General features: G+C 36.7%; 1 protein-coding gene across 4 annotated transcripts in view; it reads right to left on the bottom strand.

Annotated features, from left to right (window-relative positions):
* Positions 1 to 19,218, bottom strand: part of IFT80 (intraflagellar transport 80) — a 103,160-nt gene that overhangs the window by 57,193 nt on the left and 26,749 nt on the right. For 2 of the 4 annotated variants that reach the window (XM_080656172.1, XM_080656173.1), the window contains 3 exons: positions 13,729 to 13,839; positions 11,784 to 11,852; positions 611 to 720 (listed from right to left, as the gene is read on the bottom strand). In XM_080656172.1, the coding sequence (XP_080512298.1) occupies positions 611 to 720; positions 11,784 to 11,852; positions 13,729 to 13,839 (290 nt within the window). The remainder of the gene's footprint in view (positions 1 to 610; positions 721 to 11,783; positions 11,853 to 13,728; positions 13,840 to 19,218) is intronic. The other 2 variants (XM_080656174.1, XM_080656175.1) reach the window with 1 other exon arrangement.

Genomic DNA, 19,218 nt, shown 5'->3' with positions numbered 1-19,218 from the left:
ATCAAACACCAAAATTCTAGACATAGGCTCAAAGTTTTCCATTAATTTGTCCTATGCTGACCTGTTTTAACTGCCACCATTGTTTTGCTTCTACATAATGGGTAAAATTATACACACCTGATTTGTTCTAAATTGTTCTACATTGATTCCCCCTCCATTCCAAAAATACTAAAAGAATGCTAGAGTCTTAGACAACCTCAAGTGTATTGAACAGATGAGGAAAATGATAGTAATGATGATAAAAAACACAGTCTAAACAAGCTTTTAAAGTTTTATGATTTCGTTCTGTTTTGTCTCAAATCTATACATTTGAGGCTGACTCTGCTAAAGTCAAAGATAACAATCATGCCAAATCATGTGACAATTTAGTAACTCAAACCATATTTATGATTTACTGGTAAGATGTGAGTTGGAATAAGAAGGAAGTGAACCTTGTTGGAAACATAACCAGATATTCCCTGTTCTATAATAAAGACTGATAAAACTACACACTCAAAAGCCTCAGATTGTAAAAAGACCACCCAGAAGAAAGGGACTCCCCTAAGAAAATGACCGCTCACTTAGCAGTCTGGCAAATCCTGATAACAACTTACAAATGCCTGAGAAGTACCTGTAAAACTTTAGCATTTGGTTGAAGAGGTTTAATGATCAGCTGCTTGCCTGCTGTGTAAAGAACCTTTTCTGAATCAGGGTCCCATGCTACTGAATACACTGGTGTTCCTGTAAAAAGAAAAACACACCTGATAAACTTTTATTATCATGCCTTATAAAGAGGGAGATTGTTAAGAGGATCAAAAAAGTAATCTGGGGTGTCATTTCATTTCCTCCTAATTCAAAAGCCCTTTCAAACTGGACTGGGTTAATATTGACCATTTAAAATCTACTTTGACAACTAACAAACTATATCTGTAACTACTTTTGGTCTTGCTGGGGAAAGATGAAGCTTTTAGGAATTCAAGATATTGTGCTATTGAAATACATAAAATAAATACACTACATATGTTAAGATATAAAGAGGTGTATAAAGAGGTATCATTTCCCATCAGCAATAACCATCAGTTTAAACTAACTTAATGCATAAACTTCCCACACAAAAATATACATGGTATACTCACCTTATAGAAAATTCCCATTTTTGATGTTGCTACAGGCAACAGAACTTCCCCTCATCTGCTGCTTAGGAAGTAGTCTAATGAATAGAAATCACCCAACTCCAAAATGACCTAGCTCTTCCATCTATGAATTCACAAATGGCAAATTAAATATCTGATTAGGGAAAGTCTTACTATCAATTAAGTGTGGCTTTAGCCTGAAAGCTAGGCTAAGCAGGACTCAAATATCCTATAACCAGAACTAAGCTGACTCTACTTCCAGAGGAAAGATACAAGTTTGAGTTACCTATTATACTGTTATGGTCATAATTAAGTCATTTATTAATATTAATAAAGGAAGAGAGAAAAGGGAGGCCAGACATTATAAGCATGGTCACCTGGGCAGCTTTACCAGGAAGCTACAGCTTCACACTCCCCAGGAAAACCAATGGTCCATTCCCTGCAGATGACTCGGGGAAGGGACTGAACAAAGGGGAAGATGGGCACATGCCCAGCAAAGTCAGGGTGACTTAGGGAAGGTACTTGTCTGGGAAAAAGGTCATTGGCTAGGAAGGTGGAGCGAGCCACTGCAAGGTCTCGAGATCTTAGAAGGTTAAAATCCCCAGACAAAGAATTCCCTCTCCTTGTTTCCTCTTGCTCTCTTGTTCCATGACCTGCACTCACTCATGCATTCACCTGTTCTCTCTCCATAGCCATGTGCCATAGCAGCTGCATGGCCCATGGCCATGAGGACCCCACACACAATGAACTGAACCAGGAACACAAGCTAAGCCAGCCAGATGCTGGACCAGACTATACTTTAATATGGAACAGAAACTGGGCAGTGGCCTTAATCCTGGCCCTGCTGAAGAAAAGACTGGACTTTTTCTAGGCAGGATGAACAGAGACGGGACCTCCGGGGGAAACCCCTTTAATTTTACATCACCAATAAAGCTTTCCACAAAATCCCATCCTCCCGTGGGGGTCTCAGGAAATTCTTTTCCTGCGGCACCCTAAGAACTCCACTTCTACTGACAACAATATTATAAACTACACTAAATTTCATACTGCTTTCAATATCCTAGAATAGAATTTAGGGTTGGTATTTTCTAACTCAATTACGTTCTAGATTATCTTCTGGAAGACTGTACTTTATGTGAGCCTGTTTTTTTTTTTTAAATAAGTATCATATCTATTGAAAACATTAAATATCTATACTCCACTCTCTGACCAAGTTATCTATTAATTAGGAAAGTGAATCAGGTGATAAAATTAATCTATGAAATATATAATCAAGCTTTTAAAAGTTGTCTAGGACACCTATGTCAGACTATTGTAGCAACTGACTTTCTGAGAATCAATGAATAAAACTTTCAAGACTTAACATTCTCATTAAAAATGAAATGTGAATCTGATGTTTTATGGTCAACCAATATGATTAATTATTTATTTAAGTTGTAACCCAACTGATGCTAATCAACAGGAAGTAATCAATAATCAACAGGGAGTAAAATTTCAGTAAGATAAAAGCTTATGTTCAAGTGGCACCCTACTTTTTTTGTGCCACTTTCTTCCCAAGGAGAACACAACTGTGAGCAAGTCTCAGTGGTATACAAGACTGAGGAAGTCTACTCTAGTCCAAAAAAACCGGAAGCATGCCTTCCACAGTTTGGGTTAGACATTATATTGGGTCTAAATATCCTGTTCAGTCAGTGACATGTAGGATTGTTCTGTTATCAGAGGAACCTAGAGATAGATTACCAATGAGATGGCCAATCTCAGGAGACACTCCTCCTTTTTCTGTACTTGATAAGTACATTTTCTTGGAATATTCTCTGGGAGTAGCCAGGAGCTGACCTGGACTTCAAAAGTAAATCTCCAGATGAATAGAGTTCAACTCCAATAAAACCCCAAGAAATATAAACAAAAATTTCACATATCTCAAATGTGGTTGTTAGGTGAGGACTGGAAGGGAACAGAGGAGGAAAGCGTATTTGATAAGTTAATGGAGTTATAGGTGCCTTCTCTATTTCCATTAGTATAGTTGTAGTTATTGTGCTAAAAATAAATTTATATATTTTAATTCTAGATTATCAAATCTTCATGAATACACTCAGTAAAATTACACTTTCCTGGGGTGAACACTAAACAATGACAAACATCTACCCCCAAGGAAATAATTCAGTAAATACAACTCCCATTGAGTTATACAGGATGTGACTCTAGTTCTTTAGTTGTGGTAAAAGGCACAGTTGAGGTATAGGATGAGGAGCTAGGGACGCTTATATCCTCTTTAACATTGAATTTGTGGCCCCATTAAGTCAGCTGTGTCACCATTTCCTTGTTTATAAATCTTATAGATCTTTAGAATACTTATTTTCCCTTTTGGGACATGAAGATTATTCATTTCCTGTTTATAAAACAATATGTTAAACTATAATAATTTTAAAGAAACAGGTATAGTAACTATGGTTTAAAATAAAATAAGCTTCTGGAGAGAAGTTAAGTAATTCCTTTGTTATAATATGTGATTTTTAACCACATTTCTTCAATCAAAAGACAAAGAGGGAGCTATTTGGGATAAAGAATTTAAATAAAATCAATAGCTACATCTCACTAGTTCAATCTTCCTAACCAACAATATTCGAAATGGATAAAACATCAAGAACTAAGAGAATTCTTTAGTATATCCACCCTTTATATTTATAATAAAATATTAAGTATGAAACTAATGTATATACATGAATGTTTTTTTTCCAAAAGGAGATGTACTACACATCGCTGTACAACTTCCTAAATTAGGGGGGTTCTAATAAAGATCATTATTGAAAGTGGATGAATTACCTTCAGAAAGAAAACAATGATTTCTAGTATGATGAAATCCATCCCATTAGCATTTAAAAACCTATAATATTTCAAGTACTTAAAAAAATACTTATTAAAAAAAATACTTATTCCTAGTGCTTCAATTCACTTTGCAAAGTCAGTATGGAAATAACAAATTAAGCCTTTCAAAATGAATAACTTTAAAACAAAAAGTTTAGCAAATTATGTAATAAGATGTTTTTGATTTTATCATTAACAAAAAATAGAGCAAAAAAAAACAAAAATAGTTTTATAAGTAATTTATTGCTTTTTTATATTGGGAATTTTTATTTATGTTCCATTTCAGTTAAGACACTCAAAAAGATCTTGTTTTTCTGACTTTGTACAATAAGATCATGTGACCTTTTTGACATTTTTTAAGAAACCACATGCACCTGGGGTTGTGTTAAATGTCAGACCCTTATCTCTCTGTAAAACAAATTATCTAAATTCTTTCAACCTGTTGAAGGCATTTTAAACCACAGAAGAGGAGACAAAAATGTATTTCAATTGTTTTAAGGAAGTACATGGTCAAATATACCATGTTTTTCACATTCATACTAAGAGGTATCCCCTAAAAATGTTGTTTTTGAATGTTTTTAAGAATGCTTTTGAAACAAACGCTTCACTATTATAATAAAGCATTAGCTATTTTTGCCTTGAATGCAATATAGATATATATTGAATGAATATTAGGAAAGTGCACAGAACAGAGTCTGGTACTATATAGGCACTGTTAGTGACTACTACCAAAAATTACTTTCTAATGCAATAAGCAACCACTTGTTTATTGTGTTGCTCATGGTAGTAGATACTCAACTTTTTTGTTACAACATCATTAAAAATTCAAAAACCAAGAATTATTTCTCTTCATTTTATTTGTAGGGACATGTACTAACAATAGGTAATCAAGTGCAATTTATTACATTAAAAAATGAACTTCTGGGTTATGTATGTCACTGGGTCAGTACAAAGAAAAAGTATAAATGAAGGCATTTGTTTCTTTAGTTTTAACCTCTCCCTTGAGGACTTCAACTTGCCCCATACCTTTACCTTTCAGTGACTGACTCTCACATTAATATGTCAGCCTTTACCTCTGAGCTCTAACAATATTCCCACTTGCCCCAAAGACATGTCAGAACTTCAAACTCTACATATTCAAAGCTATCATCCCTTCACACATACTCCCTCGATTATTCTTCCCTCTGAATTCTTTTTTTTTTTTTAATATTTTTATGGATTTCAGAGAGGAAGGAAAAGAGAGATAGAAACATTAATGATGAGAGAGAATCAGTGATCAGCTGCCTCCTGAGGATCAAACTCACAACCCGGGCATGTGCCCTGACTGGAACTAAACCCGTGACCTCCTGGTTCACAGGTCGATGCCCAACCATTGAGCCATGCCAGCCGGGCCCCTCTGAATTCTTTACCTTATAGGATATCCATTCCTCTCAGCTATGGAGAACTATTCTTTTTTTTTTTTTTTTTTAACTACTACCACCACTGTCTTTGTTCAAACCTTAATCCACACTAGCATGGAACATTTCAGTAACCTCTTTATTGGCCACTTCCATTTAACCTCTGTCTCCTCTAATTTATCCTCCATATGACCACTAAGGTAATTTTCCTAAAAGACATTCCTCATCTCTTCCTCTCCTGCTCAATTTTTAAAAGGTTTTTAGAATAAAAGGCTTATGGAATAAACTCCAAACCCCTCCAGTTAGCATCTGAGACCATCAGTGGCTTGGTCCCCCTGGCAGTGCCTCACACTGCTTATACCTTAGGCCCAAAGGGTATGCTCTCAGTCACCTGACTTCCATGTCTTATACCGGTCCACCTCTATGCCTCTGATCATCTAACTTCCTCAGCAGAAACAATCCATTGTCAACAAGCCCATTTCTTCATCCTTCAAAGCCCAGTCAAAAGATGCTGCAATATTTACCAGGAAGCTTTTCTGATACTTTCTCCCCCACAAGACTTAATCTCTGCCTTCCTTGTCCTCCAGAGCTCCTTATAGCAATGAGCACATTCTGCCTTGTATTATAGTTATTTATAGTTCCAGTTTACTTCCTTCACTAAATGCATTATGGACATGGTCCATGTTTTATCATTCCATTCTTCCATTTAAATATAGTGTGAAAAAGGTTTGCAGTACTCTATTTCAATTTTAACCTATAATCAAAATATATAATGTAACACAAGATAGGGCTTAGTTATAATTATCCCTGGCCTACACACTATTCTTCTCTAATAAAAACCAACAACCTCAAAGGTACAGTCAAATTTTCCCCCCAAAATTTGGGATTAATCCATCTTTGTATCAGAGGAGAAGGCAATGACTGTGACTTTTTCCACTTGTATATCTGGTTCCAATAATCAAGAAATTAATTCAGGAATTAATTGTTATTCATCAAGAAAAAAAGTATAATTAACATAAACATATAGTAAAACTCACAATTATGCTTTCAACATTGTTTACTGAATTCCAAGTTTTACAATAATTCAGGCTTATTTTATTTCATTTTTGGGCCAAAATTTACAATTTTCCTCCACAAAGGAGGCAGGAGTCCCCCACCCTCCCCTAACTTGACCTTCTTACTTTAGCCTTCAGCATCCAGCTTGCAGTAGTTCAGATTTATAATCACCCTGAAAACTTGTAGTTTCTAATAAATCAAAGAAACCTTATAAATAACCAGGAATTTTTCCTTTGAGGTTAATGTCATTATAACTTAAGTTCTCTAATAATTTTTCCCAGAGATAAAACAGGAAACACCTGTGCCTTATTAGGAAAGTGTGGGTGGCACCAATGATCAAAAACTCAAAAATTAGATGCATAGTTCTACAGTAAATTTGTAATCCTTAATCTAGAAAAAGATTTCAGATTACTCAGTTGAAATACCAGTAGGTTAACTAAAATAAGGAAATCTGTCTAATTTAATTTTGTACATTAATCTTATAATTAACATAAACCTTGAGGTTAAAAAGAATAAATAGGATTCAAATAGTATAAAAATGATCAGCCTTTTCACAGACATTTGATGTTAAGAAAATTATAGCTACTTGAAATGTTGACGGAAAGTATCATTATGTGATATGAATATATCATAAAATTACCTATATTATATTATATGACATAATCTGTATTTTAGCTTTTAAGAGAATCCTATTTACCCATGTAGTTGGGAGGAAGGAAAAAAAGAACCACTCATCCCTCTCCAAAATAAACACCATATACTAATACTAACTCAAAATGTATCGTAGACCTAATTGCAAGTACTAAAACTATAAAACTCTTAGAAGGAAAAATAGGTGTAAATCTTCATGACTTTGTATTACACAATGGTTTCTTACATATGACACCAAAAGCAGAAGCAATTAAAGAAAAAAAATGGATAAATTGAACTTCATCAAAACTTCTGTGTTTTAAAAGATATCAAGGAAGTGAAAAGGAAACTAATGGAATGGATAAAAATATTGTTTCAGCTCAGCCAGTGGCTCAGTGGTTGAGCATAGATCTATATGAACCAGGAGGTCAGGGTTCGATTCTGGTCAGGGCACATACCTTGGTTGTGGGCTCGATCCCCAGTAGGGGGCATGCTGGAGGCAGCCGATCAATGATTCTCTCATCATTGATGTTTCTATCTCCCTCTCCCTTCCTCTCTGAAATCAATAAAAATATATTTTTTTAAAAATAGTTGCAAATCATATATCCAATAACTCTAGTAACTAGAATATATGAATAACTCTTAGAACTCAACAATAAAAAGACAACCCAATTAAAAAGTGTGCAAAAGATTTCAATAGGTATTCCTCCAAAGATGGCCAATTTGCACATAAAAAGATGCTCAATGTCATCAGGGATATGCCTATCAAAATTACAATGAGATATCACTTTACACTTACTAGAATGATTATGATTTAAAAAACAACAACAACCAATAACAAGCGTTGAGAATGTGGAGAAATTGGAACCGTCATATATTTCTAGCAGGAATATAAAATGGTACATTTACTCTAGAAAAAACTTGAATATTTGTATTTACTGATACAGAACTATGTAGAACTATCCCAAGATAGTTCATGATTCAAGTAAAAATAAGCAAAGAGCACATTGTAGTAGATACAGTGTGCAACCACTTGCTTATAAGACAGGGGGAAAAGGAATACATAAAAACACATTTGCTCCATAAAAAAAAGTTACACCAGTTGCTTCTGGAATGTTTGCTGGGTGACTGGACAATAGGGATAATATGAGAAATAGAAATAGTATTTTTAGGTAACTTTATACCTTTTTATATGCTTTAAATTCTAAAGCATGTGAATGTACTATCTATTAAAATTAATACTTAAAAATAAAAAGATTTAAGTGCTCCCTGCAAGGTACATACTAACAATCAAAATTTTATGATCACTATTATTAAAAGCAGGGGTTGCAAACTCAAATACCTTCAGATTAATGTTTTCTCCCATGTAACGTAAATGAGTGGGAGTAGAGGATAAAAAAGGATCCTGGGTTCGATTCTAGTCAAGGGCACATCCCCAGGTTGCAGGCTCAATCCCCAGTAGGGGGCATGCAGCAGGCAGCCAATCAATGACTCTCTCTTATCATTGACTAGTGGCCTGGTGCACGAAATTCATGCCGGGGTGGGGGGTGTCTCTCAGCCTGGCCTGCACCCTCTCCAATCTGGGACCCCTCGAAGGATGTCCTACTGCCGGTTTACAGGGATCGGGCCTAAACCGGCAGTCGGACATCCCTTTCACAATCCAGGACTGCTGGCTCCTAACTGCTCACCTGCTTGCCTGCCTGCCTTCCTGATTGCCCCTAACCACTCTGCCTGCCAGCCTGACACTCCCTAACCACTCCCCTGCCAGCCTGATTGATGCCTAACTGCTCCCTTGCCAGCCTGGTCACCCCTAACTGCCCTTCCCTGCAGGCCTGGTCACCCCCAACTACCCTCCCCTGCAGGCCTGGTCCCCCCCAACTGCTCTCCCCTGCAGGCCTGGGTCCCCCACAAGTGCCCTTCCCTGCAGGCCTGGTCATCCCCAACTTCCCTCCTCTGCTTGCCTGGTCACCCCTAACTGCCCTCCCCTGCAGGCTTGATCGCCCCCAACTGCCCTCCCTTGCAGGCCTGGTCCCTCCCAACTGCCCTCCCCTGCTGGCCATCTTGTGGCGGTCATCTTGTGTCTATATAGGGGCAGCCATCTTTGACCGCATGGGGGCAGCCATCTTGTGTGTTGGAGTGATGGTCAATTTGCATATTACTTTTATTAGATAGAATAGAGCAGTGGTCAGCAAACTCATTAGTCAACAGAGCCAAATATCAACAGTACAATGATTGAAATTTCTTTTGAGAGCCAAATTTTTTAAACTTAAACTTCTTCTAATGCCACTTATTCAAAATAGACTCGCCCAGGCTGTGGTATTTTGTGGAAGAGCCACACTCAAGGGGCCAAAGAGCCGCATGTGGCTCGTGAGCCGCAGTTTGCCAACCACAGGGATAGAGGCCTGGTGCATGGGTGGGGGCCAGCTGGTTTTCCCTGAAGGGTGTCCTGGAACAGGGTGGGGGTCCCCTTGGGGCGTGGGGTGGCCGGGGCAAGGGGCCTGCAGTGGTTTGCAGGCCACCCATGCCTCCTGGTGACCCAAGCAGAGGCCCTGATATCTGGGATTTATTTATCTTCTATAATTGAAACTTTGTAGCCTTGAGTGGAGGCCTAGGCCGGCCAGGGCAGCAGGGAAGCTTGGCTTCCTCCATTGCCAGGGAAACCCAAGCCTCCTGCTTGCTGCAGCTCCGTGGCCACAGCCATCTTGGTTGGGTTAATTTGCATACTCACTCCTGATTGGCTGGTGGGCGTGGCTTGTGGGTGTAGCAGAGTGATGGTTAATTTGCATATTACTCTTTTATTAGATAGGATGTTTCTATCTCTCTCTCCCTCTTCCTTCCTCTCCGAAATCAATAAAAAATATATTTAAAATAAATAAAAAATAAAAATGGAGCAGCCACTACTGAACGCTAGCTAATTGTATTCATTCTGAAAAGCAGGCCTAATGTTGCGGGATCTTCCAATTTTTCAAGACACCAGAAAACCAAATTTGTATGTGAAATGTGATTTTTAATATTGGGTCTGTACCATGCTCATGGGCAAGATTCAGTCCAAAGGCCACCTGTTTGTGACCTCTGATTTATAAAGTCTTTAATTTATGAACATATTGTGCTTCCAAGTGCCCTCGTAAATTTGGAAACTTTAAATGTATTTTCTCAATAAGAGCAAAATAATTAGCAATTTGGTTTCCAGACCCATTACACAGGTAAACTATAGTATTATCACCTACCCTCAATGATTAACAATGTTTATATTAAACAACCTATTCTAAGTTTTAACTTTGGACTTTGGAAAGTTCAAAATGGTGGATCCAAGGGTTGTAAAAGGGAAGGAGATGTCTGGGAAGAATTTAAGAAAACAAAAGGAACTATCTTAGGCAAGAATTCAGATACAGTTGGTAGTGATATAAGCTTTCAGAATTCCTCTGAAGATCTGTGTCTTCTGTAGACAACAAATTTAATAAAAGAGAAAAGAAAGGAAAAAAGAATATGACTCAGTGGTAGCAACAGCTAAAAAGAACTGCAGCCCCAGCCCCTAGGGTGCAGTGACCTCTAGAAGATTTCTGTCAGTTGATCATAAGCCAGACATCATAGAGTGAGAATGCCAAATAATTAGCCCTAACAAGTTATAAAGCCAAAAGTAAATCCTCAGGCCCACTAGAAAATTAAAATAAAATGTATTTTCTAAAAGTACATTGTATTACTAACATAACAGTAAATTGACTATTTTTTTCTAACTGAAATCCATCCATGAAAACTTCTATAAACTCTAAATTTTCTACTCATGGATAAATACTCTACTTGGAGATTATCTGTAGCAAAGATTTAAACTCAGGAAATAAGACTAATTAGTACTTCTGGTTCCTTTGCTAACACTTGGTTAATGTATAGCTGAAGAAATGTAACTATTTTAACACTATCCTAAGAATAAGCAACTTAAAAAATGAAATCTGGAAATTTTTGTAAGTAAATTATTGGAGATGCTTCACAATATGACTTTATTATATAATCTGAAGAACAGTCTGCAAGCAGCTTTTTGGCGACCTGTTTCTGAAGATCAGCAGATAAATTCTCAGGTCAACATCAAGACTGCTTTATTGCTCCTAAGTAAATGTAATTAGGAAAATAAATGTACTACACAGAAAAAAAAAATCATATGTAATCTAAATCCCAACAGGAATGACCATTTTACAGACTGACTTTATGGGTACTTCTTCCCAATTAACATGAAAAACTGAGATTCTGCTCTAAGTAGCTGTCGCTTTTTAAGTTTTGGATTATCAGGGTGTCTGCTCCCCTCCATTAGTATGGAAATCAAATGTACAACATAATTTAGAAAGAGTGCTAATATTATAAAGTTATTAGGACTTTTTAAGTCAGGAGATATTCAATGTTTTCTCTTCTATTATTTACTTAACTAGATGCCAAATCCTATTCAGATAGAATATGTTCATAATGCTTCAGAATTATTTAAAAAGAATCATTAGCCTATAACATATTGTCTAGATTCACTAACAAAGAAAAAGCTCTTGCGTATTTTGCATATTTCTTGGTTTGAATAATATAGGTACCATGGTCCATCGGGCAACATGGAAAGTAAGAGGAAAAAGGTGTAAATAGAAATGAGCGATTTCAGGTTTTGAACCTGACCAAAATCAGTCTTAGAAATGATATTAGACTGTTGCTAACGGAAAATGTTGACATTTTTACTGATTATAATACATACCTTGCTGAGCTAAAGTTGATCTTAGCATTCCAGTCTTTGACCAGATTTTTACTTGTCCATCTTCTCCAACTATAAAGAGAAAATAATTTATATTTTTAGCTATAAGAAATAAATTTAGCCCAGCCAGCGTGGCTCGGTGGTAGAACATTGACCTATGAACCAGGAGATTGCAGTTTAATTCCCAGTCAGGGCACATGTCCACTTTGCGGGCTTGATCCCCAGTAGGGGGCATGCAGGAGGCAGCCAATCAATGATTTTCTCTCATCATTGATGTTTGCCATCCAAGTACTAACCAGGCCCGACCCTGCTTAGCTTCCGCGATCAGAAGAGATCGGGTGCGTTCATCTATGGCCATAGACTCACTGATGTTTCTATTTCTCTCTCCCTCTCCCTTCTTCTCTGATATTAATAAAAATATATTTTAAAAGAAATAAATTTAAACATTAAATTTACATATAAAATTTGGACAAAATTTACTCTAATTAAATGACAGTGCTTCATAACTATATTATTTAATTGAAGTTATTTTGAAACAACTTTATCAAAGTAGACTAACTTCCATGACAAAAATTTTTATTTTTTCCATTAATATTACAAGACTTATGAGTATATTGTTCAAATAATGCATTCATTTTCACTGAAATCTCAATTCTAGAATTCTAAAAAAAGTGCTTTCAGTATAATAAGAAGAGTTGCAGCCCAATTCCAATGAGTTGAGGACTGAATGGATGAAGTAGTAGACTCTATTTTTTAACAGTTTGCCTGTAAGAGTGAAAAAGAGGAAGTTGTAGCTAGAGAGAGTTACTGGTTAACAGAAGGATTTTTACTTATTTTTTCTCAATTTTCAAGATAGATGACATCTTAACATTCTTATGCGCTGTAAAAGAAACCACTGGAAAAGGAGAAACTCACTGAGAAAAAGGACAACTCACTGGGAGAAGTCCTACAGAAGGCCCAGGGATATGTGTGGTGACTTTAAAACATATACACAAATTCTTTGTTATTCCTCCTTTAAGAGGTGGAGCTTAATTTCTCTCTCCGTCAGGGTGGGCTATAGTTAGTGACTTGCTCCTAATAGAATGTGGTGGAAATGATGGAGTATAACTTCTGAGGAGGATCATAAAATACAGTGTCCCCCAAAATGTATACACACTTTAACAACTGATAGCTCAATTTTGAAAATAAAATGTATTTTAATAAACAATGCCTTTATAATAATTCAAAGTGTGTGTATACATTTTTTGGGACATCTTACATATTGTGGCTTCTATCTTGTTCTGTCATGGATCACTCACTTGGGGAGAAGCCAGCTGTTATGTTGATAGAACACCAAGCAGCCCTATGGAGAAGCCCAGGTGGTGAGGAACTAAGGCCTCTGCCATCAGTCAGAGAGGAACTAAGACCTCTTGCCAACAGCCACATGAGTAAACCATCTTAGAAGCTGATCCTTCAGCCCCAATCAAGCTTTCATATGATTGCAGCCCCAACCAACTTCTTGAGTCCAGGACAGAATCGCCCAATTAAACTGTTCCCTGTCCCACAGATAATACATGGTTATTATCTTAAGTCACTAACTTTGGAGTAATTTGTTATGAAATAATAGATAATTAATAGGTGAAGAGGACAGGAGATGGGAGAGAGATGGAAGAGGATTAAGGTCAGTTAAATGAGAATATTTTGAATTTTAAAGAATTACAACTTTTATTTACTCTCTACTTGAACATTCCAACAGCATTTTTGACAGAATATTCTCCATTAGTCACATTATAAAACTAGTAATTAATATAACATTCTGAATTATAACATTATATAGCAATCTAGATCAATACTGTGCTAATTATTTAGTATTAGATAATAAAAGACTATTGCTAAGAAAATATTCTGTTCCTTTGGAAATTTTTCTTTTAAAAATTCACTTAAAATGTCATTTTTGCAGACAACTTACCTGTAACCAAAGCTGTTCCTTCATAATTCCATCTTCCTGCCAGTACTGCTCCACAGTGAGCTTCTACACTTTTTTCCACTCTTCCTAACTTAGAAATCAGATGAAATTTACCTAAAAGAAATTATACTTGAAACTTCTATTTCATTAAAGTAATTTATTCAATTAACAAACATCTGCTGACTACCTACTACTAGACTAGTTAGCATAGTGCTAGGCACTGAAGACAAAAGGGCAAATAATGTAATTATTCTTACTCTCGAGGAACACAAATCTATTGGAAGACAGGAACAAACAAAATTACAAATATGATGCTAAGGTAATACAAAGGGATGATAAAACTCTACTGGGATATGGCCAAAAAGAACCAAAAGAAATGTCAAGAAAGCCTTCTATTTAAGCAGTTTTGGAGTCTTGCTTTTTCTTTTTTACAGGTTATAGAAAAGCTGAAAAAGGTGTAGAGGAGAGGAACCAAGATAGTGAAATGGTTTTAAAAGATAAACTAAGGAGTATTTTAAAACTTTAAGAGTTTACTTGAGCAAAAATCTATTCCAATCAGACAGCGCCAAATCAGCGCCACTGACAGGAGCTCAGAGAGAAGCTTTTATAGAAAAAAGGCAGAAGCAAAGTAAGGAAATTATTGATGATAGCTTAAAGCCTAATTGGCTATTTGTGATTGGTGCTTCTTAGGTTTCAATTACGTACACTTGAGGCATTTACAGGCTCAGATTTTGGTTTGTGTGCGTGGGCCAATGGCATTAATCACCTCAGTCTAATGGCCTCCTTATTTAATTAATTTAACAATTGCTAATCCCAAATTTTAAAATACTTGCCTTATATGATTTTACACTATGCCAGGCACCAGGTAGACCAAAAAAAAAAAAAAAAAAAAAAAAAGCAGTCTACTTTGTTGCTGACCTCAAAAAGTTCACACATACAGGGTAGAGCAAAGTAGGTTTACAGTTGTTCAATGGAAAATAATACAATAATTAATAAATAATATAAAAGCCTATATGCTAAGTGTCTGACTTATAGGTTGACCATTCGGTTGACTGCTTGACCAGTCACTATGACGTGCACTGACCACCAGGGGGGAGATGCTCTGACCAGTAGGTTAGCTTGCTGCTGGGGTCTGGCTGATCAGGACTGGGCGAGATGGGTCGGGTGCACACTGGAGCCCTCCCTGGCCAGCCAGCCCCCATTGGCCCCAATCGGGACTGGGCAAGACGGCACCAATCAGCCTAATCGCCGTCCAGGCCGAGGGACGCCACCTGTGCACAAAATCGTGCACCAGGCCTCTAGTCTTACCTAATAATAGACAAACATGTAAATTGACCATACCTCTGCTACGCCACCAGCCAATCAGAAGTGATATGCAAATTAACCCAACAAAGATGGCGTTTATTTGCCCCACTCCCGGTCTCTTAGGGCCTCTGGGCAGCATGGGAAGGCAGGGCCGGAGCAGAAAGAGGTGGCTCCTGGAGCGGAAAGAGGCGGCTCCAGTGCCGGAGTGGAAAGGGGCTGGGCCGGAGTGGAAAGGCAGTGCCGCAGCCGAGGAAAGGAAAGCCCATTCTAGCACAAATCTTTGTGCATTGGGCTTCTAGTTAATAAATAATAATACAAGCATAAACTGTTTCACATACTCACAACTGTAAGCCTACTTTTGCCCCATCCTATATACAGGAAAAAAGCTAAAAAACTGCAACTTTAAAGTACATAGACAAAGTATATAAGTGATGTCAAGGGGACAAATTAACTGTGCCAAGAGTAAGAACTACAGGAATCCGAGAAAAGATCAGTGAGGTTTGAATGATAATGAAATCTAGCGATACACAGATTGCAATAAATTAAGTACAGTGCAATTAGAAGCCTTCTTCAAATCAATATAAATATTTGCATGTATACCTATATGCATTATTTATTTATTTATTTATTTTGCAGTGAAAGAATAATGTGCCTGCCTAACCAAATTTGCCTCAGAGGATTTATTTTGTTTCAATTCACTTTTAACTTATGGCTTTCAAGATCTGGCCTAATACTAACAATTTATTAAAAATATATTCAAGCCCTAGCTGGTTTGGCTCAGTGGATAGAGCATCGGCCTATGAACTGAAGGGTCCCAGGTTCGATTCTGGTCAAGGGCACATGCCCGGGTTGCAAGCTTGATCCCCAATGGGGGGCATGCAGGAGGCAGGCAATCAATGATTCTCTTTCATCATTGATGTTTCCATCTCTCTCTCTTCCTCTCCCTTCCTCTCTGAAATCAATAAAAATATATTTTAAAATATATATATGTTTAAGTCAGATGCTTAAGATGGCTTTAAAACATTTCTCTGGAGAACTCTAATCCAAATGGCTTTAAAACATTTAATACTTAGTGCCCTGTGCTTCTTTCACTGACCACCTACTCATTCCTACCAACAAAGTCTTTCCTTCTTTTTTACACACAATGTACATTACTTGTAGTTCTGTTGCAGCATTTTTTACTGGGCTGTGATTCATTTCATGGCAGGGGGCCATGTCTTAGTCATATTTTTATTTGCAATATGCTTTTACATAATCAGCATTTGTTAAATTTAACTAATTCTGTAACCATACCAATAACTAAAAATAAGTAAATAAATAAAATGGACCATTTCGACATTTTTATTTTTCTCATTCATGACGTTCTAGCACTTCAACAATAATCTACCCTTTTCCTTTATCCACCCACCCACCCACCCACTAGCACCATTAGCACCATCTACTTTTCCCCATATCTTCCTTTTAATTTTATAATTACCTCTGGGTCATTTTTCAATGTAACAATTACTTTGAATTCAGCTGTGCTATTATTCTCTTTATCGGACTAACTTATAATTACAGAGAAAATACAAGGAGAGGAAACCTCGAGAGGAAACTATGAAGATGGCATATAGTTAAGTGGGAAGCTAATCCTGTGGCCATTATTTTCTTTATCCAGGCCTGTTTCACAAAATGTTAACATACTGCCTAGCACAAGAGATCCACATACTAAACAATTATTGGAAACAATGAATAAATGCAACACCAAAGAGACTAACCAAATAACTTGAACTAGAAATGAAGAGTCCAGAAATTATCTTTCAACCTATTCCACATTTTAGAAATTATATGTATTTTGGTCAATGACATTTCTTGTCATAAAATAACAAATACTGACTTTCTAACAAGTGCTAAAACTATTCTTGCTTCCTATGACCTCAGAGAAGACATACACTAGGACAACTAAGGTCAGCTCTTGGCATAGATTTAGCAATTAATAAATAAATCATTGGCCTTTGTATATGGGCTGATTATTACAAACTAAAGGCCTGATGCATGAAATTCTTGCAAGGGGCTCGGCCCTTGCTGCCCCGGCTTCGTCTGGAAGATCGTCCAGACAGTTGTTCTGCTGTCCGGTCTAATTAGCATATTAGCTCTTTATTATATAGAATTGCTTGAATAGCACACCCAGAGTAAAGCATAAATATAAAATTACACAAATCAAATTTAAAAACTGATAATTATTCATTTACTAGTAATGTTTTCAGTTCTTTTTTCTCTCCAGGTTTTCTATAAATTAGTAAAAGTTCAAGACCAAACTAGAAATCAATTAATTTATTTCCAATTATTTGCTAGGGGTGAGTTTGGGAAGAGAATATAATCAATATGACTCATTTATTGATTTATTAAACAAACAATGAACACTTAGGATAAACATGGATATTTAAATCCTGAGGTATAAAATTAATCTCTTGTTATTAAAGACTGGAGACCTGATGCACGAAATTCGTGCAAGAGTAGGCCTTCCTTCCCCGGGCTGCCGGCACCGGCTTCCCTCTGGCACCCGGGGCCCAGGCTTCCCTCTGGCAGGGCTTCCCTCTGGCCGCTGGCAGACACCTGGGACCTGGGCTTCCCTTGTAGCCCCGGCTTTGTCCGGAAGGTCGTCCGGGAGGATGTCTGGTCTAATTAGCATATCATGCTTTTATTATTATAGATAAGATAAAAAGAGGAAAATGTTATAAAAAATAAAAAGAACAGAAGTGGTAGATTAAAGTTATATGGAACACATTTTTTAAAGTTAGAAATGCCGTAAGTTATGCCCATGGAAACATGAGAAGGCTTGGAATAGGGTGCTAGAAAAAAAGGGCACATGAGCACTTTTGCAGACTGCTTAACAGCAGAAATGTTTTGGCAGATGGCTGCACAAAGAGATCAGTAAATGCTAACTTCTGATAAAAAGAAATGAACACGCAAATTCTTTTTAAAGTGGGATTTTAAAATGGACATATTAACTAATAAGAGAATATAGTGATTATTTGAAGGTATCTAATAGGATGTATGAAAATATCAACTTTCACTACATATAATTTAAGGAGTGTTTATTGCCTTTACAAAAGGTTTTATACCAGAATTCCCTTACATAGCAGCCCCCCCTAATGCATTTTAAATAATTCAATTCTTTTTAAAATGTAAATCTTTTAACATATTGTTAAAGAAATATCTCCTCTAAAAAGTGGGATACTACTGCACAAAATGTTCAAAAAGATATAAAAATACTGAAGAGAGAATTACTGGTGAGACAAAATACTTGGCAAAAGGCTGCTTTATGTGCAGGAGCTGCCCCTCAAACCCAGGGATGTGTTTTGGACGTTTTACCACTACCACCACAGAACAGAGAGGGGGTTGGACAAAGGAAACCCTGGAAGAGTGATGAACAAATTCAAAAACAGTAATCTTTTCTGCCAGGGTTGAGGGAGAAAAATTAAGAGGAGAAAGTTGGTGGCAACTAGAAAAGAAAATCTCTTGAACAATGAATTAAATCTTGAAAAAAAATTTTTAAGTATGAGCTAACATCACACAAAATGAAAAAGCCCTAGAGATCTGCTGTACAACATTGTGCTTACAATTAACTATACTGCACAATACGATTAACAATTTGTTAAGAGGGCAGATCTCGTTATATGGTGTTTTCTTTTAACCAGAATAATAGGCTGGGTTTTTTAAAGCACTGGGTTAACAAAGAATACAGCACTGATATATAAAATGACCTCAGATCTTTATCTGGCAGGAAACTCCTTGACCACCTCCTGATGGCATCCACTTTCTTCTTTTTTTGAACATTTCTTTTTCATTTCTGGATGCTGCTTTCTTTCTACCCTTCCACTTCTTTTCTTTCATCTATCGTCACTTTCCCTCTCTTTCTCAAGATCCCAGGTAGTCCTCATCCTTACCTTGGAGAAAACACTCAACTACTCTGCTTTGGTTTTCTCTTCTAGCGTGTGGCATGTTATCTTATTTGTGTGTTTTTTATACAGTAAACCCCAAAATAAAATGATACATTCTATTTTCTTTAGTCATAATGTAGTTTTCCTTACTTAATCGTGTAAATTTATCTTTAAAATTACATTTGTTTTACTTTAAACTTCTTTTCCCTATCAGAAAGTATTTTACCTAAAGCCAATGTAAAATAAAGACCCAAGCACTTATTTT

This window comes from Plecotus auritus (genome assembly GCF_963455305.1).
Source record: "Plecotus auritus genome assembly, chromosome: 2".
Taxonomy (NCBI): domain Eukaryota; kingdom Metazoa; phylum Chordata; class Mammalia; order Chiroptera; family Vespertilionidae; genus Plecotus; species Plecotus auritus.
The sequence above is the reverse complement of the archived record's forward strand: the minus strand, read 5'-3'. Positions and strand labels throughout refer to the sequence as shown.